This window comes from Anser anser (genome assembly GCF_964211835.1).
Source record: "Anser anser genome assembly, chromosome: 9".
NCBI lineage: Eukaryota > Metazoa > Chordata > Aves > Anseriformes > Anatidae > Anser > Anser anser.
This window is the reverse complement of record NC_139729.1, coordinates 27,417,953-27,440,001: the sequence shown is the minus strand read 5'-3', so window position 1 is coordinate 27,440,001 and position 22,049 is coordinate 27,417,953. Positions and strand designations below refer to the sequence as shown.

At 47.8% G+C, this 22,049-nt stretch overlaps 1 protein-coding gene across 10 annotated transcripts in view; it reads right to left on the bottom strand.

Annotated features, from left to right (window-relative positions):
- The window catches only part of VEPH1 (ventricular zone expressed PH domain containing 1), an 89,125-nt gene that overhangs the window by 4,632 nt on the left and 62,444 nt on the right, over positions 1-22,049 (bottom strand). For 7 of the 10 annotated variants that reach the window (XM_083849503.1, XM_083849504.1, XM_083849507.1 and 4 more), the window contains 3 exons: positions 18,504-18,643; positions 14,464-14,598; positions 9,638-9,755 (listed from right to left, as the gene is read on the bottom strand). In XM_083849503.1, the coding sequence (XP_083705629.1) occupies positions 9,638-9,755; positions 14,464-14,598; positions 18,504-18,643 (393 nt within the window). Of the gene's footprint in view, positions 1-1,840; positions 1,867-1,897; positions 3,520-9,637; positions 9,756-12,213; positions 12,881-14,463; positions 14,599-18,503; positions 18,644-22,049 lie in introns of those variants that run through there. The other 3 variants (XM_083849510.1, XM_083849509.1, XM_083849501.1) reach the window with 3 other exon arrangements.

Below are 22,049 nucleotides of genomic sequence, written 5' to 3'. Positions count from 1 at the left end.
ATGGAGCCGATGGCTCAGACCGCTCTGCCTGTCGCTTTTTCTATTATTCCTTTATCCATCGCATACTTCCCCCACCATAACGCCTCCCAGTTGTTCCTCGGCCCTGCGATAATAATTTATAGCCTTGTGCGATTAGAAGTCAGCATTCGTGCTGTCTCGGAGCTTTGTGCCCCACTGCAGAGCTCGGTGCCGTTGTGCTCCTGCTCTGGGGTCCGAGGGAGAGGAACAGCTCGGGGCTGACACTGCGCTCCCCTTTGGCAGCAGTGGCCCCATGGAGGGAGTTCAGAGCCAGGCTGGGGATTTCTGTGCGGGCTGCCAGGCCAGGCGCCCGTCCCACGGGAGCCCCCGCCAGCCCTAGGGCTCAGAAACAACTCCAGCCTGGAAACGTGAACTCTGCCCAGCAAGAGGTGAAGGGCCTTGTCCCAACGGCACGGCCTTCCCTCCTCATCCTCCCCTTCCCTCCATCAGGACCGGGCTCCCTCACTTGTAAGGACAGAGGCGTTTTTCGCCGGCCCCCTCTTCTCTCTTCAGAGATATTTCTAAAGTCATTTGAAGTCAGTGATCCACTTGGTAAAATCCAACCCTTACAGCAAACCAAGGGGTACTTCTGCCCTGTAAATCTCACAGCACTGACCCGTTGGGATTGTGATGTTTTCTGTCGCTTTTATGTTTTTAAAGTAACACGATTTGTTTTGATACCGGCCCACAAAGGCCAGGGCCTCACAGCTCAGCCCACGCAGGGGTCAGTGCCGCCCCCACAGGAGCAGTCAGGGCCCTCCACTGTCACCGGCTGGGACAGCCAAGTTTGTACTGTCTTGTGGCAAAATTTACTTACAGATAAACTACTAGCGTGTCATCAACCACTAACACTGCTTTCCTTGTACTGGGTGGCAATAGCCAAAGCAGCGCTTGTGCCACGCGTGCAGGTAAATGCCACCCATCAGATGAAAGAAGGGGTAGCTCTGCCCGAGTCAGACGGCTCAGCGCCATCCAGACCGTTCATCTCCCACAGCGATGCGAGAAGTGACTTCAGCCTGCCTTAGAAAAATAGCTCAGGTTTGTCACCACAGATTTTTCTTCTGTTGATTCCCTTGCAAAGACCACATAGAATCGTTATTGCAAAAATATCGCTATGTTTAAAACTACTTCGAGAACTCAGAGCACTGCACGAATGTTGGGAAGCCCTGCGCTTCGTTCAGGGTGTGGTTGTAAAGCTGGGGCCACCTCCACCATCAGCCCCATGGGCGCGGAGTTTCAGGAGCCAGAGGAGCGTCCCCAGACCTTGCCCCCAGGAAGGAAGCTTCCAGCACAAGGAAGGCCCGGCAACTACGAGGATCACCCTGGGCTTTAAAACGCTGCCCTCAGAGCAGCCTCGAGCTGCTGCCCTCGCACACAGAGCAAGCAATTTTTAACTTTTGTAATGCCACTGTTGGTTCTTCTTTTCCGCTTTCTCTTCTATTTTTAGACAGACAGGACAGGACGGATCAGATGGACTGAAGAGCAGTCCAAGGCGTAAGCAGCCTGAGAACGGATGTGTTTTGATGTGATGTTTGGCTTGGAGTCCTTCCCAGCATCTGTCAGATAGCTCGTTATCCTCTGGCTGGCCGTGCTCGCATACCTTCGCAATTCAGCTTTATCCAGCAAAGCTTTTTCTCGAAAGCCTTTGCTGTCATCTGTGCATGGCCCTTCAGAGCCCAGAGCACGAGGGGCCGCTGTGACACCGAGGCCCTTGGGAGGACACGAGGTGAGCGCGGTGGCCAAGGGCAGCCACCACAGGCAGCGCTGCTGCTGCTCTGAAGGGCTTCACCTGGGGCTTCAGAGGCTTTGCGGCTTTTTGGACACGTAGCTCTCTTCGCTACCTCCGCTCTGGTAGTGGGAAACGACGCAAATGCAATGCATCAGTTAGATAAAGAATGTATGCTTTCCCCAGCGCTGTTTGTGTTGGCAGAACTGCAGGCATTGGGGGTCTTCAGTGCGTACTACTTCAATTTCCTCCTGAAAGACTGCAAATATTTCTGTCTCTGTAGACAGCAATTTTCTGGAAGGAGATACACTGAATGAAAATGGGGGTGGCCAAGTTGCAGCCGCGATGGGGAAGCACGCCTGTGATTTCTGTGATAAAAAGGTCATTGTCCCTGCTCCCCGCAGCCCGCTACACCCCTAGCTCGACGTGGCAGCTCTTCTCTGCGTATTCTCATGCCAGCACCAATACATTACAACACCCAACCTGACATGGGACAAAGTAAAACAGAGGCTTATTTTCTCCCTGAGCAATTTTTTGCCACTGCAAAACCACACAAATTTACGGGGAAGCTGGTTTGGGGCTGCACCAATTTCACAACATGCCTTCCAGTGGGATGGAGCCACCTCTTACAGTGTGCCCCTTAACAAGAACTTTTCAACTGTGTTAAATATTGTTTTCAAAACAACTACAGATACACGTTTTCCTTTGTTTAAGAAATTCCCTCAGCTGGCAAGCTTTTGTGCTCAGCCTTCCAGAGAAGCGTGGTTGGGGCGGGGGCAGTTTGGAGATCAATATTCAGCTGATGTGAAAATCCTGGTGATTGGATCAAGAAAATGCATGTTGTTGTCAAAAGGTGAGGGGATTTAAAGCCTTCCTTGGCCACAAGGAAGTTACAGCTTGCAGGGATGAGGTGACTGCAACACCTCTTTGCTGACAGCGGCCCAGTTGGCTGCTGGGGATGTGCACAGGAACCCCACTGGAAATGACGGAGCTGGGGCTGGGTTTTAACTGAATGACGTACAGGCTCGTACCTCCATCGTTCCCATTATTTGCCATTCACATGTGCAGGCTCTTGGTGGAGGATATTTTGCCACCATTAGAATATGCAGTTTGATGTCAGGAAATACTATCTCAGTAGCATGTAGGAGATAAAAACAGGGCACGGTTCCATATCGTCTCCCAAGAGAAAGTGTCAGAACTGCTGCTACAAAGCCCACTCAGTGAGACAGAAAGCAAAAGATAAGACAGGATAGGAGTTTTACTTCTAAATGAGAACTATAAAGAATTCCTAATGTGTACAGTAACTCTCAGACCTTGATGGCAGATGTATAAACATCTAGATACAGCAAAACACAGTTTTGCTATGAAAAGACAACTGCTCAACGTCTGGGTCTTGTGCACCTACCTGGCTTCTGATCCATGGGAGCAGCTTTGATACCAATTCCAGTGCAGTAGGAGCATGTTCTAAGCCAAACTAAGAAGCTTTAAAGCACAAAGTTTTCTGCACTGGAAGATACTGAGATGGCTGGTGGTCAGGAAAACAACATGAGAAAGGAAGTTGATGTGCAATTTTGTCCCAGATTGGATATTTATGGCCAAAATCTTTCAAAAACTGGATTTACTAGAGAAATGCTGGTCTGCCTTTAAGCACTCAGTGGCTGGAACCAGTGATAACAGAGCACTTCTTGTGTACATCCACAGAGAAGTCCGCAGGGAATTCTGCTGTCAGCTTCCAAAGTTGTCATAATGAAGCAGATGCCAGTATGTCTGAGGGTCTGATTAGAAGAAAAAGATTCACAAAAGATAAGAATGAAGCTCTTTTCCAATATTTTTCTAAGTCCTTTTGCTTATTTTGATTGCGGTTAGCTTCACAGAATGACAGAATAATTCAGCTGGAAGGGAGCTCAGGGGGTGCCTCATCCCACCTCCTGCTCAAAGCAAGGTCAGCTCGGGGGTCAGGCTAGGTTGCTCACGGATTTATTGATCTGGGACTTGAAAATCTCAGCAACCTCTCCAGGCAAGCTGTTCCAATGCTCGATCATCCCCACGGTGGGAAAGTTTTCCCTTATAGCCAGCCTGAACATCTCTTGCTCCAGTTTATACCTCTTGTCTCCTGCGCTTGCACCCCTGGAAGAGCCTGGCTCCACCTTCCCGATCACCTCCCCGCAGGCATGAGGCCACTACCACGTCCCTTCAGCCCGGCCTGAACCAGCCCTCGTCCTCCAGCCCCAGGCATCCTGGTGCAGCCTGTCCTGGTCCTTAGTGGGATTTTACTCAGTCACCACTGCGGCGGCTGAACCCATGGTGTGCGGAAAGTAGGAGTAAGTGCGCAGGGTTCTGTTGGCAAGGGGCACCAGAGCAAACCCGCACTGCCTCAGAAATGCAGAGTTACTCTTCCCTCTGAACTCTAGCCAAAACCAAATGCACTCGCTGGTGGCCCCATTGCTTACCACATCGAAATACCTGCATTTTTAATACGGTTAGAATAATTCAAAAAATGCAAACAACTGCCAATTGGTACGTGCACATTCCTTACACACAGATGGATTGCTGGAACCCTACGTCTAGTTCTGATTTCTTCACCTCACATGAATCTAGACAAACTAAGAAGACTTCAGAAAAGTCATACAAGAATGATTTAAGGCTGATCTTTCATACATATGAATATTCGCATCATGGGCAACTAATGAAGTGCATTCTCTTTAATTTCTTAAGCAAAGATCAAGATGTGACATGATAAAATCTACACAGAGATTTTCCTCATAACAGGGGAGGGCCTAATGTGATCCAGGTCTTAGAGACAGCCCAGAGATAAAGCCACATTTTAACAGGAGGTTAATTTACCTAAGCAACAAATGGGTTCTCCTTCACTTGACTGTTAAAAAACAGGTTTAGACATCTTTAGAAACATATACTAAAGTGTTACAGATCAAAGAGAAAAATCTTTGACATAAGCATTATTGGACTGGATTCTTTAGCTGTTGTTTTACAGAAGGTCAAACTAGGGGATCACACAATCTCCCCTGGGTTTGAAATCACTCTGTGCAATGGTACGCTGACATATCATGAGCATAACATATCTCTAGCTTGAAAAAAAAAGGAGTTGAAGGATTCAAACTATCTACTATATATTTGTCATTACATTTTTTTTTTCCTGAAGAACACCCAGTAAGGCTAAAACTATTACCCAAACTCAAAATGAATAATTACTTGCTATAATGCCCATTGCTTCTTAAACCATCTCAGGAAAGAGAGACTAACTGCAAAATCAATTCAACCCTGAATAGTACCCATTGATGTAAGAGTCCTCCGTGACATAAGCTGGAATTATTTTCTACTGATTGTATCTCGCTTTCTTTGCAGAACTACACTGCATCAAACTTGAAGTAGTTTGGGTAGCGAATAAATAGAAAACAAACAAAAAACCAAAACCAAAACCAAACTCTTGCAAGATGAACTCAAGTAAGAAAAAAACAAAGTATTAAATCTTCCATTTGATGAAACAAAGCCATCCACAAAAATTCAGCCCAATCATGAATGATCTCAATGATAATAAGCTCCTCTTAACTTGAAAGAATGAAACGTGTGGGTGGTAAGCAGAAGAAGATAAATGCAATTAACCTAAGGGAATATGGATTCGCTCTCTTTCATTAATTATCACATTTGGTTTTGTTGAAAACCTGGAAAGGACACATTACTGAATGCCACTTTTTATAATTTTCAAGCGAGCATTATAGCTGGGATATTCCAGTTCACTAGATAATCACCACTGCTAGCAAAAGATAAATGTATTCAGAAGTTAATATGGTGTAGGCTATTCTGAGTGAATTGCTTTTTTAAGGAGGAATTCATAAAAACCCCTCAGTTTTACCCGAATCATTGCCCATGGGCACAATGTCTCTTCTGCAGCCCACAGGGATTACTGCAATTTCTTTGTAAGCTTCCAGAATCTGGAATGCACTGCAATTCCCTCACAGGCTATCAAGTGGTTTTACTGAATTTTTTTGTGCAAGAGCTTGTGAAGCCAACTGTCGATACAGAAGGTTATGTTGAAATGAAGCTCTTAAAAGCCAGCTTTTCCTAACAAGAGGCACACTGTATTTACTAAAATTTCAGATGCCTTATGTCCTTGCTTGAATGGTTATTGTTAAAAAAAAATAAAATAAAATAGTGCAACTTGGTTTTCCTAGCTCTGGGACCAGCCGCACAGTTAGGGCACGTACGCGTATGTGGGCAGATGAGTAGGGTTCGCAGGAATGCTCTCTCCCTCCTTGGCTCAGGGTTAGCAGGAAAAAAAAAATCAGGATGATTTAACAGCACTTCTGGAAGAGCGTGGTCATCTAAATAATGCTTTAAAGCAAGAAGAATGCATGTGAAATAGACAAACTTTCTCTGCGTTAATTGCAACTGCCTCTTCCCTTGCTAACTCGGCCTCCCAGCAGAGCGCGGCTCCGCAAACCTTCCTCATTGCATCTGCAAAAACCATCACGGAGCTGGCATCCCGAGGCAAGAGCCAGGCTTTAAGGCATAATCCTTCCCTAAGTCTGGGGGATAAATGGCATCTTGCAACACGGTATCCAAAAAATGTAACAAAACCCAACATTAACAGAAAACAAAAGAAAATAATAGAAAAAGAATTTCCCTCTGAATTCCTTCTTTAAGAAGAATTGGGTTGCTAAACAGCATTGCTGAGAGGGAGAAATATTTTTTTTTGTCTTTCAGAAGTACTGGTAGGTTTCAACAGGGTCCGTCCGACTGTGGAATGAGGATGAAAGATGTCTCACAGCCTTTACACTTCTTACACGCTCAAGGGGATCTCTGGGCCCTCTTTTTTCTGTCACATCTTACAAACCCCCAAAGACCCTCGGGTGTCCCCCGCTCTGGCACGAGTTCTCCCATTGACACAGAACTGCATCTCCGACACCGGGAACTGGCCATTTTCCTGCAGGTTTTGCCCCGTGAAGCACTACCTTCTGTATTCCCTTCGTGTGTCTTGACCCATTAAATAGTTCGTTCTCTTTGGCTTCTAAAGGCCTTGAGGACTGAGAAGCAAGCTGTGATATTCACAATGTGCCGTACAATTGATTTCTTTTTTTTAAACTGAGACAAAGAGAAATGGCCTACAAAAAGAACAGACAGTTACAGCCCCAAAATATTGCGTGCTCAGTTCCTCCTGTTCTTGGCCATCCCCAAAGGCACCCCATAACTCACAGCCCTGGCTCCAAAACCAGGAGTAAATGGTGATTTTGTAGATGCTGACATTTATTAAAGTCTCCCCTCCTCAGCTGCGGCAGCGGGGACAGACGGGTGGCAGGGTCACCGAGGGAGGCAATCTCTCCTGCCGACACCTAAGGAGGTTCCTGCTTCGGAAAACTCTTGTGCAGGTTTGGGAGGGGCCGGCGCAGGGAGCTGCATTTCCCCTGCCGTGCATTCGGCTCGTGCTAGTCGACGTGCACCACTTGGGGCTGCTGCTACTGTGTTTTATACCCCCGGGGATATGAGCAGGGTGATAAAATCAGTGGAGGGATCAGGAGAAAGAGAAAGGGGGGAAAGCAAGGGAAGGAGGAGAAGGTGACTGCTGGGTTTGGGAAATGGAGATACCTGCATGAAGCAATAAGGAAGGAAACAGTTGGGAAGAACAGACTGGGAGGAGGCACATTTTTCTGTCCCCATAGGTTAGGGAGAGTTACAAGGTGTCACGTACTCAAGAGCGTGGAGGATGCCCCTGGACATTCGGAGGAAGGCCTGCCCTTCTCAGGCACTGAAAGCACTCGGGGAGGTGCCTGGAGTTCGCAGGGTTATCGCTGCCCACGGGTTAGAAAAACTCCACAAAGGTTAGGGACCAACCTCGCAAAGTCTTTGACCAGCGTGCATTTATAATCCCCTGGTCATCGCATCCGCTGAGCAGGTGGCATTTCACTTAACAGCTCAATGCTGTCCTTGCCTTTTTTTTTCCCTTGGGCTTTAGCTGACATTATACAAATGCAAGCCAAATCAAAAGTAAATGTAAAAATATTATAAGAAGCAATATAATTTACAAGGGCCTGCACAAGTCCCAGCACACAGGGCTGAAAGGGAAACAACTGCAGTCTGTGCCGACCTGCTGGCCGAGCTGCTGTCCCCACCATGGCTCAGGCACGCCGAGGACAGATGCTTTGCACCCGTCTGGCCAAGAGCTGCTGCTCTGGCTCACCTCTGCGCCAAACCCAAGCCCTTTTTGCACCAGCCCAGCCCAGCGATGTGTAAGCAGGGGAGCAGCGTGCCGAACCCCGCCGCGGGTGCTCGAGGGCATGCGTCAGCTCCCACTTCCCGGGGGCCGTCAGCACCCGGCACCACGCGCAGTTTACGCTACTCGAGATGTCAGCTCAAGTGCTCTGAGAACAGACTCGAGAGCCTCTTGTCAGCGGCACACAGACGTCCCCACGTCTGCACGCTCCTGCTGTACTCGCCCAAGAGCAAGGAGGAGTTCACTGGGAACCGCGGCCTGGCATCGGGGTCTTTCGTTGCCTTTCCCCCCCCGTGTTCAGAGCCCTTAGGAAACACCAGCCCCATACTGCCTGTACAGGATCCCAGACCCAGCACCACACTCACGGGGTCCTGTGATGTCTCCAGACTAGTGCCAACAGCCAAATCCACGGCATCAACAAGGACATGGTGCCTCACGTTTCTCCGAGGATTGACTTTGCCACCTGTGTACAGTCCCTTGGCTGCCCTACCAGCACAGTCAGTAACTTGCCACGAACACTCCCCTTTTTGGGCACACTGAGTTCTTGAAATTTCAAAACAAAGCTGTTTTGTTAAGTTTTGAAATTTTCAGACAGACTCTTTCCGTGTGGCCTGACACACATCTAACACTGACGTGAGGGACAAGCCACGGTAAGGCCGCTGCACTGAGGAGAAATCTCAGCTCAAAGCGTGATTGTTCTTTTAGGGAGGTGAGTTCCACCTGGGAGCTGTGGAAGAAGGAAAATGGTCAAAAACCACCATGAAACGAGCATAGGCAGCTGTGCCACCATGCTTGCAAGACTTACTAGATTCAAGGTTGATGAAATATAAAGAGATGTTAGCTGTTGAAATAAAGAGCTGAAAAAGCAAATTATTCAAAGGCTTGGCCAAAATACTCAGAATTCTTGGCCAGAACTGTGCAGGCTATCTCAGTGTGGCAAGAAAATCTAAGAAAAAGGCCATCCTCTGAATTTCAGTGCACTGATCTAAAACACATGGGTAACAAAGAGCTTCGAAAAAACATAAATCACCAGAATCTTTCACCTTGGACAAAGTTGATTGTCCCCTCATCCTGTTTTCTATAACGCTGTTTCAGTATTATGGCTGATCTTAAGAGTTGCCTTGTTCTTAAGAAAATGTGCACTATGGACTCAATTGTATTAAAATAAGTAATTCTGTGGAAAACCCTGTCCACCGCTCCTTGGGATGCCCTGTCAGATGAAGAGGACATGGACTGGCTGCAGCATCTATGCCAGCATCCCCTGACACATGGCACCTGGGCAGTCTCCAGTGGACCTGAGACATGGTCCAGAAGATTCAACTCCTTTACCTGGGTGCTGCAAGATGGGTGCAGATCACTCCCACTCCCCAGGCATTAGCAGCCATGCAGATTTATGAGTTTACATTAATTTCGGATTGTGTCCCCATAAGCATACACCAAATAAGGTTTGTGTTTGACTATCTCACCAGAAATGCTCAGACAGAAGGAGTTTAATGGAGAATTCCAGTTAAAATAGACACTGTCAGTGCTGTGCTGGGAGCTTTGCTGTACTTTTTGCATAGCCTCTGCCACCGTCACCATTCCTGCACAGAGCCACGCCGCATCCTCCACCCGCCGCAGCCCAGCCACCGCTCGCAGCCCGTCGGGAACAAAGGCAGAGCACTCACCTGTTGCCTTTTCGGGGTTATTGCACATGAAGCACTGCCACGTTCCCGCTTCCTCGCTGTAGCCGAACAAATCGAAGAACCTCACTTCTTCCAGGTGCATCTGCACGTGGTCCAGATCCTGGGCCAACAAGGAGAGAAACCAAAGGCACTTAGATGGCGAATGGCTGCAGTTAGCACCTCGGAGCCCCCGTCACAGCGGGCGCTGACATGTGTCCTCTTCTGTACATCTCACGGGGACGAACAGCCTGCCGGGGCAGGCGTGCTCAGCAGGATGCACCACCCTCATCACCAGCAGCGCCTAACCTAACACGTCAGGGAGGCAGGGGACTCGTCTGCGATCTTTCGTGCCCCTGCAGCGCTCGCAGCAGCCCTGGTTTGTCTCCGGCTGAGCCTCCTGCATCACCTCCAGCCCTTGTGGGACTTTCCCAACGAACAAGGCAGTGCCACCAGTCTGCCTGGGTCCCCGGCGCAGCAAGTGCACACCGTGCCTTTTGTTGTTGTTTTTTTTTGTTAAAAAAGAAGTCCTGAACCTCATCCAAGAAGCACTAATACAAATGTTTAACATGAATGTCTCAAAAAAATGCCGCAACAGCAGGAGTGATTTATTTTATGCAAAACACATCCAGGTAAACACGATGCTATTCTTCCACTGAAAGCAGTAAGGAAAGCAAGGATTAGGCAAAGTAAAGTAAGGATTATCCAAAGTAAATGTAATGTCTGACTTGATGAAAAACCTACAGAGACTACATCTGCATCTTCAAGGATGGGAAAAGCCAGGAGATGCTCTTTCTGAGGCACTTAAAACACTGTATAATTTCAAAAAATACTGTTATCTTGCATTTAGACAAATGTTGATGTTAACTAACATCAAGTTTCTCGCTACACAGAAGGAATTGCCAAGACCACTCAGAAAACACTCCTATTTGTTTACCTGGCATCATCTTAGGTCTGTAATACCGCACACAGCAGCCCAAAGAAAACACGGATTTACGCAGTAAATGGGACAAATACCCTCTCCTGCCAGGGACACGAGATCCACCCACTGAACAAGGCTGTACAAAGGACAGAACTCTCTGATCCCAGCCTTTCCCATTTGTTTCTATCTCAAAAGCTTTAGAGAATGAGAAAGCAGGAGCCTGTGAGTTCTGCGAGACCCAGCAGCACAGCTGCTCTGCTCCCCAGCCTCTCAAAGCCTGGCAAACAGCCGAGACACAGTTCCTTACAGTAACTTACACAGTTACTGCCCCAAGAACTGGAACACCCAAGGCCACTTCCCTGCCCTCGGGGACCCCAGGCTGGGCTGGGACTGAGCTGGCACCAGCTGCTCCCAGGTGCCCTCTTTGAGCCTTAGAGCAGAGTCCTGATGGATTTCAGGCTGTCTTAAAGACTGGCAAGGCAGCACGCGAGCAGGACTAACGTCACCTGAGCTCCAGACAACGAAGGCTTTCTTTCCTTTGCAGTAGGGAAAATGTGCTTCACAGCACAGGGGAAAACAACAGCCACACGCCGAAGGGCTCGGACACACGTTGGCTTTGGTTGCAAGAGGGTGCTGCAGGGCAGCAGAGCCAGGCTCAGCTCTCCTCTCCATCCTCGTGCAGGAGATGAGTGGCCCAGCTCCTTGGTGCTCCTGCCAGTCCCCTCCTCTGGCAGCCTCCTCTGGCCTGCAGGGCAGGCACAAGAGAGCAGCTGGCGACTGCCCCCTGGTCTCCTTTGGTGTCTGCACCGCGTGGGGAGCTGTACCCACTGCCACAAACCTGGCGCTTCCCTCGGGTGACCCACGGCGTGCATGCACCCCCATCTCTGGCCGTCCTGCCTTGCCCCAGGGCACTGGAAATGGCCGCTAGAACTTGATTATTTTGCTCTTTATGCATTGATGAAGTTCTTATTGTCCTCCAAAGAGGAATTTTATGCATGCAAGGAATTTAGCTGGCTGCTGCACTGTGTAACAGGAGAGCTGTGCAGCCTCTCTCCGTATTTCTCCCACCGGTACGTCGGGAGTGGATGTGGTGGTCTGAGCGCCCACCGCCTCCCTTCAGCTGCTTCATGCGTGGCGTGGGATCCAGAACTGCCCCCTGGGGCAGGAGAGCTGGCTCCCTGGGGAGCAGGACAGACAGACCAGCCCCTTGGTCCCCCATGGAGGGGAGAAGTCCCCCGGCAGGGGACAGCAGCGCAGAGCTATCCCTGCACACCTGGGGGGACGCAGGATGGACAAAATGCTTGGTGGCGCTGCTCTCAGCGGGTCTGTGCGGGTCATTCTAAGTGCATGTGGACTGAGCTGCACAAAAAGACCAGGACATTTGCCCTCCTGTGAAAAATCTTTCAGTGGCTGCAGTGAGCTAAAGCAGTGAGAGAGGAAATCAGGGAAATATCAATGCGGCAGTCATCCTTTTCCACTCCGTACACCTAGGACACCTCAAATGAGCCACTTAGTTTAGGAGGTGAAGCACAGGGAAACAAAAAAGCCTAATTGGAGAGGAGAGATTTATCTCATCCTCTCCCTACACCATCTTGAAAGCTTCAGTGACTCCATTGTGAAAATGTGGCAATTCTTTCTGCTGCGTAAACTGAGATAGCAAACAAAGGGCAAGGAAGAACAGAACCAACAACGGCTTAAAAATGTTAATTATTCTCTTGCAACACTGCTCAACAAAAGGCTCTCTTAGAGAATCACACGGGGCTTGTAAAGTAGTCACTGTGTCACTGCTCTGACACAGCATGAGTCAACACAAAGACTTCTGCAAAGGGCTCACACCAGCAGAGCTTTTATAATGTGTTCTGCGTGTACTTTGATAAAGAACTATGAAGCAACTGAACGGAAATCTGTAAGGATGTACATCTGGAAATGCTTTACTTCTGGCACATTTTAAGCTGTGTTGTATAAATATTTTTTGTGGCATGAACAGACTGCCCGGTGATACAGGACATTCTTTCTGTAAGCTAGGTATTCGCTGCAATTCCTCACACACGCAGCTCAGCCAAATTCAGATAGCTGTCAGTGATATAAATCTGCAAGCATTTCTCAGAATTTACTCCAGAATAAATCAGTGATGTAATAGATTTTTCTCCAGGTTTACAACATTCTTTAGAATACATATTAAAAAATATTGTAAATTCATTTATTGCAGAGCAGGGGTTGCAGCAAGGCTTCACTGAGGTTCCTGGTGGCTTCTGGACCCAGAGCTTTCCCCACGTGCTCCCACATCACCCAAGTTCCTCAAATCCAGTACAGGTATTCAGATGTCACTGTAACACAAGGTGTAAAGCTTGAACGTAACACAGGACACTGATGCTGCAGTGGATTTCAACCATTATGTTTTGGAATCTCTTGATTTCAAAAACCAAGGAAAAGTGCTATGTTTACCGAAACAGCCACACCCAGAATTTTGCATTCTGCATGACTGGAAGAGGAATAATATTACCTGCAATCATTTTGTCAAATCATTCGCTGTGTTTGAAGTTCTATTAGTTACGGGAAGAACTTCTCAAACTAAAATTTCAGATTACTTAGTAAATTAATCTGCAACTTCTGGAGTTTCCAAACTTCCATTTTCTGCCTCATTCATGAAATCAGCGAAGATCAGTATCTCATTTTCCAGCTCCGCTATTTTGGGAACTCAGAGATACTCATCCTGTTACGCAGTGATGAAAGTTCCCAAAATAGGCCAAACGCTAGTATCTGAAAAATAGTAGTAGGATTATGCAACTGATGCGCTGGAGACTAATCACGTTTCTAGGGTGTTGGACGTATTTTGCAGAATTTGTGCACATGATGCACTACATCTAATTCTAGCCATGAAAGCATGCTCTTTTCTAAGCTCTTTATTCACCCCAAACTCTTCTACACTCCTCCAGCTCTGACTTTCGACTACTAGCTTTTGGCACGGACTCAAGTTAAGCCACTACTGAGCAGAAAGACATTTCTAATGCTTTCGGATGACTCAGGCTAGGATTTCAGAAGCAGCTAAAAGACTTAGTGCGAGCTGCACTGTGTCTAAGTCAAACTGGCCCATAAGCTGGGTGTCAGACGTGGGGACCCCGCTCCTCTCACAAGCTGCAGTGGCAGTTCCCACTTCAATGCAACGCTATCTTGGAGGTTCAGAAGGTGTTTCTAACAAAACTCCCGTTTTTAAATCACCCATAACCTTAGTAAATTAATCTTATTCAGTCAGACATTTCTATGCCTCGAAATATCCTGAGAGAGAGTATTTTAAAATCATGTTTGACAATTCATTTCATCCAATTTCACTGGATGGAGATGTTCGGGAATAAATAGATATTTGTTTTACAATCCTATAGCGTTCTTTTCCAAGAGCCTGATTAATAGCTTTGAAATAGCGTTCCCTGAAATCCTGGAGGCAGTGAACAGCTTTGAAAGAGTAATCTTTTAAACTGATGGGGGTAACTAATGGTGCATGTGCAAAAGATCGTTTTCATAAAATCCAAGTCCGTGTTTAACTAGGTGAATTTCCTAGTGGCTGCCAGACAGTCCATAACGGCAGCTAATCTGAATCTGGAGTTTAAAACTGTGAGCAGGAAAAACTCCATATGTAGCATCACTAGTTTTCATCACCTTGGAAACAATCCACATAAAGCGTGTAGGAGTGGCTGGAGAAGAAGCCTGGAGATCTTTCAAAGCACCATACAAAATAACACTGTGGACCCTCTGCAGAAAATATAATGGCTGGGGAAACATTTCCCAATCTCCCCACAAGCCAAGTGCTTCCTATAAAAGGGCGGTCAAGAGGCATGCACTGCAAATTGCCATATGGTCACCCAGCACAAGAGGACTTGGCACATTATTAAGAGTGTGGTTCAGAGATGCTTACCTTTTGGTGTGGAAATGTAGACTGGATCATGGCAGTTTCAAAACTGTGTGTCCCCTTGAGCTGTGTCTTCTCCCACAGGGCCTTGAGGACTTGCACAGAATTACTCTGTATTGACAAAGGTTCTGCAAACAAGCTCTGAAGAAAATGTTGAAAACAGCATTTCAAGCATTTTTTACTTGGCCATTAACAAAGAGCATCTTGTTCTTATTTCATAGTGGGACAGCCATGCAAAAAAACAGGAATAAGTTCTGTTCTCTATAAGGAGTTATGAAGGATCAATATGCACACAGTTAGATAAACGCCCACATATTTAATTTGCTGCTGGGGCTTTTTTATTGTACACTGCATGTCTTTAAGGTCCTCAGCTCACTGTATGACCATGTATGGTCCTTGGCTCGTTATATATCACCTATTACTACGCACAGCAACTTGCATGCCATGTTTGTATGCAAATGGTGGTCTATGGAAATGTAAGCAAGGTAGGCTTCTACAATGTACATCTTAGCGATGGGCTGCTTTATGGAAATGACAGAGATGCCATTTACTAGTCAATGCAAAGAGATGGTCAGCACCACTGCAGGTTTGTTGTGCTCATTTGGCCCTCAGGCAGGGAAGAGCCGCAGCGCAGGGCTGGTGACTGCGGTGGGATACAGGGCAGCTGCACTGAGGGGTGGGGGATGAAGTGCAAGAGGAAAAGCCCCGTGGAAGCTGCTCAGTGCAGAGTGCGGGAATTGTCATCCCCTGAACACCCATAGCACAAGGTGAAACAGCACAAGATGAAACCTGTTAGGTTGGCTGCTGTTACCTCCAAGACCACCTGCCTCAGAGGACTAGGATATAACATTTGATATAGAATTATTCAAGGCAGCATAAGGTTAAGTTCTTAATTGTATAAACTGCACACAAAGTCAGTGTTAAAAGAACAGCACTGCAGTTATGAGAGCTTAGCATTATTCCTCCACTACATCTACTACATGATCTTGTAAGTAAAAAATGCATCTGCACGCAGGAGCCAAGTTAACAGTGCACAAGCAAATCTGATTTTCCGTATTTTGAACACTTGACTTCACAATGTGTGCTATGTCCTTTTAACGTAGATTTCCTGGATGGATGTTCCTTGTTCTCTTTCTGAACCGAAGCCTGCCGATCCCAATTCCACCCCCAGGTAAGCCTCAGCCCAAGCCCAAGCCCTACCCCGCAGTAATCCTCCTGGGCTGCCCACCCAGTGCCTGCCCCCCCTGTGAGCCTGGGGATCCCCAGACCCTGAGCCCCCTTCTCTGCACGAGCTCTGTGGGCTCCGGAGAGGAGCTGGCAGTGCTGCACGGGGATGGCCAAACCCTCCTGCAAGCAGCTCTGCCTGAACAAGCCGCCTGCTCCTGCTTCCGAGCACGTAATGTAACCGGAGGTATTGAGCAAGCGGTCAGCAGGCATTTTTAGTGTGGCCGGGGCAATGCATTTTCTTCCAGCCCTGCTGTCAGAAACAGCTGGATCATCTTGTGCAAATTAAAGCTGAGAAACAGCCAGCGTGAGGCAGCACCTGGCACGAGAGGACTGCAGCCCAATTAACCTGGCTTGGGCTAATTTATGAACGGCTGTCAGGAAGGGACTGGAAAGGGCCGCGGCAGGCAAGTGGCTTGCTTGCCAGCGTGATGCTGCACCCTGATGAGAGAAATCAAACCCTAAATCCTACAGCAGTATGGGATGATTTAACGAACGAATCTGGGAAATCAAGCACCTTGTCTATCGAATAACTGCTCTATTCACCCTTATTCTGATTTTCTTCCTTTATTGATAATCATTTTCCTGTATGACAACAACTCTCTCAGCTCTCCATTGAAATATGCTCGTCTTTCTACTGGCCAAAAGCTGCTCAGCTGAGAAAACAGGAATAATTTGCAGTTTCACAACTTCCATCTGAGGGTTTCGAAACATGATACAGCTACTCGTTAAAATTTTTTAAATTAAATAAAAAGCAGGGTCTTGAAATTAAGGATATGTTCTGGAGACCTCAGAGAAAAATATTTCTTGTTTCTACTGTTGGAGAATGCAATGTCCAACAGAATACAGCATGACTGGCAAGAAGAGAATAAAAATACAGTAACTTGTACAGAAATCTGCAGGAACTGTGTATTAGCTGTCTGTTAATCTATGACAAGTCTGCTGAAAGCTACATTTTTATCACCGGTCTTTCATTTAACTCATTATTAACACACTATAAAATATATTTTATGTCAAATTTATCTCTTGTGCAATTTCACAGACTTAACTAACATTTTTCCAGGGCCAAATTCAGAGCAGTGTGATTTAATAATAGTTATGTGTCCAGTACATAAAAGTTTTAGGATTTCAAACAAACAAAAAAAAAGCACAAATTAGCTCACACGAGGCACGCCAATGCACTGCAGGTTTGGGTGCAGCGTTCTTTTTTCACAAGAGAAAGCACGAAGTGCTGCGTTTGCGTGGTGTTTTCAGGGATGCTTTGGGGCAGTGTTGGTTAGGAGCTTTTAGGGCAGCATCCTGAGGAAGCAGAGCCTGGCTGGGGCAGGTGGAGATGGGAAGGGGGCAGCGAGGACAGGGAGGGAAAGGCACGCTTCCCCTGTCTGCTGGGCAGCACGCGTGGCTTGATATTCCCAATGAGAAACGGCAGTGCTGAATTCAGAGCAATCGGGGAAGGAGTAGAGAGGGAGAGCAGGTACAATGAAAGACATCAGGAAAAGGCTGGGTGTGGGGGACTGCGGGCGTGAGCAGCGAGCGTGCCGTCGGTGCAGCTGGGTGAGCCCACGGAGCACCGGTGGGGCGAGGGTGGGCCGTGGGGTCGGGGCAGCGAGCGAGGTGTGCCTGCCCTCCTCGTGCCTGCTTCTCCTCCTTCGGTTCTGTGCCTCTCAGTGCTGTGCGCGTATTTCTCAACATCTGTTTCCCTTCCTCTCATTGAGAACAAAATGTTACATTCGTGACATAATTTATTTAATCTCTCTAGGCTCTGTTTAAATTCAACCTCCTCCTTCAGGCTTTCTTTTACAGAGTCATTCACCCCCTTTATTTTCCCCTTCCCTATCATCTTCTTGTTCTTGGTTTTGCTGCTGCCCTTTTCTGCTTCCTTTTCTCTCTTCTCTGACCTCTCCTTCCTGTTGCCTGTTACCCATGAGTAACAACCACGCTGGATTTTTTTAAAAATATTTTCTGTATTTATTTCTAGGAACAAACACAGGGAGGAGTGACCTGACCTGTTAGCTTTACAGTAACTCACTAAGCATGTTTTAAGGTTCAGATAAATCCTTTGTATTTCTAAGTCTGCAGTAGGGTGGGGTGAATGGCAATGGCCAATTCTACAAAGGTTAAGAAAACAAACCTGATCATTTTATTATAGAAACCTTTTGTTTCATCTTGAACTGTGAACGTAAGGTATTCTTTTACAATTTCACACTATTTGTAACCTATTAGGAAATCCCATACACGTCCAAATAAGGGGCCGCATTTGTAAGTGGCATTAAGATTTGGACAGTAATTTTAGGGTTGGTAGGTGAACAGCACTGATCTAATTTGCAAATCCCACTCAGTCAAAACTTCCACAGTAAAAAAAAAATAAAAAAAAATCCAGTGGGTGCTGCCCCTTGAACGTCACCTGAAGTCTCTGGGGTCGATTCTGCTTCCACACGAACCACCTGTGCTTCTCCTGTTCACGTGCAAAGCAGCAGAGCAGCACCTAGGACTTACTGCAAGCTTTGCCTGAATCAGGACAACAAGGTTTGGCCCCACATTGTGCTCTTCAGGCTTTGTAATCTCTACAGACAGTTTGAATTTGTTACATTCAATAGAAATCCTTAAACTGCAAAATCACTTCAACCTGCTGTAGTGTACCCACCGTGGTGAGACCCACAATAAACCTGACAGCTCTCTGAGAAATCACAAGGCTCACAAAAATTCACATTAACAGCACTGTGGATTAGAAGCACATTTCAACAGATTAACCATTAAAACAGGTACCTTTCCAGGTACAGCATGAAAAATACAGAGGTGCCACTAATCCGTACTGCACACACCTGCTGGAAGAGAAACATGATGTGGATCCACAGCGGGGGCTGCCGGCTGACGAGGGTGAAGCTGGATTTACTGTACAGGCAGTAGTGGCCCTTCAGGGGACAGCTGAAGAACAGCTTTGCTACGCAGTTTCTCACGGTATCTAGAAATAAATATAGAGAATATTAAAATTAGCTGCACAGAAGACAGAAGCCAAGTGCCCGTGCTGAGTGGGGATGCATTTCCAGTGCTGCTGCACCCCAGGCTCGTTACACTTCCACTCATCAGGCACCCACAAACCAGCTCCTGTGGCATCCAGAAGGGCACTGCTGTGTCTGTGCCATCAAATTAAGAACAAGCCATGGGACAATACTAGAGAAATTTTGTCTCAGGTGCTTTAAATCCTCCATAGCAGTCACTCGCACCCAAATACAAGAGGTGTAAGACAGCACACGGGCTGTTACCATTAACCTCACATACTCTGCACTGCTTCGCAGCTTATCGAACCAGGCAGACCTGTCAGAACTGTGAATTGCTTCTTTAAAGAGTTTGCTGGGAAAAAAATAATCCCATATTAGGAAATGGCTAAGGGCTCTGCGAACCCCGCTTCTTCCCAACCACGTGTGGTGCAGGTCTGCTGGTCACACCTGATCTGTGCCTAAACATTATTGACCAAAATCCCACAGCGCTTACGTGGGATCCAAAAGCGCCCTTTGGGACCAGCTGCTCAGCACAAAAGCTATAGCTACGTAACGTTACCTGACTTGAACTTCCCATGCTGGTTTTAACTGGAAACAAAGCCCCTGAGATATGCGATCCTGCTTTTGAAAAATATTGACCTTGAACCTTCATTTTCTGTCTCTGGATGACGCCTCGTAATGATAACAGCATGTTAGGCATAACCTCATCAGGCTGCTTTACTAGCTTAAAATAATGATATTATTTTATATATTGGGACTATTTGTATAGTCCCTTTGAACAAGAACAATGAGTGTTCCAAGGTAAAAGGCATGGAAAACAGGAGGTGAAGATCCTTAAGTGAAGACCTCGGTGCTGCACCCGCATCACCCAGCTGGAGAGCTGGGCTTGACAGGGGGGGAACAACCAGTCCCAGCGGCTGCTGCCGCGCTTGCTTCCTAGCCACGGGCAGAACAGACGGACGGACAGACAGAAGACAAGCCACCCTGCAGCAGCCGATGAGCTGGCATAGAGTGATCCATGTGCAGAGCCCCCCTCCCTGACCTCTCCTGAGGCTCCGTCCTGCCGGCACCCGCAGGGGGAAGCCAGGCGTGCGCAAGGCAAGCAGCGAGCCCACGCGTGCTCCTGCGAGCCACCAGGCAGGTCTCCCCGCGCAGCACCCGTGGCGTGAATCGTTCACTGGAGGTGGCTGACACGGGGCCAGCTGTGCGAGGAGCGTTACTCGGTCTCGTGCTGTCCTGGTGAGTCACAGTGCAGTGAAGGTGTAGGAATAAAATGCTGCAAGGAAATAGTCTAATCGGAACAGTAAGCGGTAACATTTTGGAAGTGCTGTGGACCTGCTGACAATGGGAGCCAGCAAGAAGGAAGACTCCTGGGAGGCAGCCTCTATGTCCAGCCTCTGTGACCATCTTGAAATACTTGTTGCGAACATTTTTCGTCTAACCAAGATGTGAAAGCAAGAGAGAAACGTAATAAATACAGTATTTCACATCCAAGCATTGCGTGAGAAATGAATTTGTCAGAAGCACAAAAGGCTGGGTCCCCGGAACCAAAATATCAGTGGGTCAAATCGTCACGGAATATGTGGCAAATTCACAGCCTGGGCTGCCTGAACCTGCCCAGTGTGCTGCAGAGAGAGCAGGTGGCTGTCAGGGGCTGGGAGAAGCTTCAGAAGCTGGCACGTGGAACCTGCTCTGTTACCCTTTGACAAAGCTGTTGGAATTTGTCGAGGAGAGGAAGTCACCTGCAGCAAGTGGGGGCTGCTGGGGCTCCACTGCCACAAGGAGAAAAGGTCTGGGATGTAAAGGCAGAGGAAGATTAGAGTCCACAAAGAACAGCAGAGGCACCACACACGCTGTGGGGAAGGAAACAGGGGCCGAGGCAATGCATCGTGTTGGGAAGTGAAGGCAAGAACTAAAACTGACTGTACAGGCAGTCAGAAAGGGGTGAGAACAGTGCTCCTTCCTCGGGGTAAGGCTCACAAGTTATAATTGACAGCGTTACAGCTGGTGAAGCTTGGATTACCTGGACACCACCGGGTTGCTCATCAGTCCATAACCACAGGCAGGTGCACGAGCCAACGTGGGGCCAGAACGAGTGACGCTGCGCGGAAAGGAAAGCTGCAGGCGCTAGAGGGTCAGAGAGACGAGCTGGGAGGCGAGGAGGAACTTGGAGGAAGTTTCCTTCGCTGTGATACAGTGATGGGAAGAGGAGCTGAAGTGTGGCCACTGCTCCCGGCTTCTGGGAGGTCCTGGGCAGGTCTGAAAAAATGAAACCACCCAGGAACGTTGCCTTGATTGAAGAAGGGAGAAATCTGCAGGAGGGGGAGCTTGATGCCAGGCGTTGGGCATTTGCACACCGCTCTTTGAAGAAGGTAACATTGAGTTGTACATTTTGACTAATTCTGACGAATCTGGGAGTGCTGTTTGGGCTTTCTTAATCATCTGGGCACAAACCCACTCGAAATTCAAAGGAGCACCAAGATCTACAGTGAGGCAATACGGGAAGCATATGATCGTAAGCCTTCAGCACTGGAAAGTCGAGGCTTAAAGTTAAGCTAACAAAGATGTTAATGCTGCTAAACTGAGATGATAATCCTGGAAAGAAAATTACCTTAGCTGCAGATCACAAATGTCCCGTGCCTGCGAGCAACACTCCCACCTTAGCAGGAAAAAAGATAGGGCAGAAAATCCGCTACTCTTGGCTAAGCAGCTGTGGGGAAGGCCTGAGTCTAATCTGATTACCCAAGCCACTAACCTGACAGTGTTCACATTCAATATACAAGAGGAATTTGGGAAACTGAAGGGGTTAATTAGACCGACCCTAAGTCCTGGGATGTATTACAGCACAGAACTAAACGCTGTCTCCAAGGAGCCTGCTGACAGAACGCTCCTCCACCAGCATGGTCCAAACTAAAGATCCCTGGCTTATGCATCGCAGATGCTAACAAAAAACCTTAATTTCAATATACTCCCCCAGACGTAGAGGTTTGGCTTTGGTCCACGTGTGTGAAAAGTTTAATGCTTCATTATGGGAAATCGCTCTTAGCTAAAAGTGACCATAAAGCACGTTCCGCCACTGCTCAAAGGAGCTGGCAGTCACTGCCTTCCTCTCCAGTGAGCACGGCGCTTCTTTTTTCATTACAAGTGGAGGAATTGACAAGAAACCTGGGAGGCATGCGAAGGCTGCAGGCCAGCGCTGGAGTGCCTTAAACAATTGTGCAGGGCAGCAGAGCCCGGAGCCGGAGCTCCTGTCCCCCACATCACGTCCACACGAAGCCGATGAAGCCCCAGCCGTGCCGTCTGCCACAGAAGCCGCTGCAGCTGTGGGCAGAGGGCGGCGGAGCCCCGGGGAGCAGCTGAGAAAGGGCA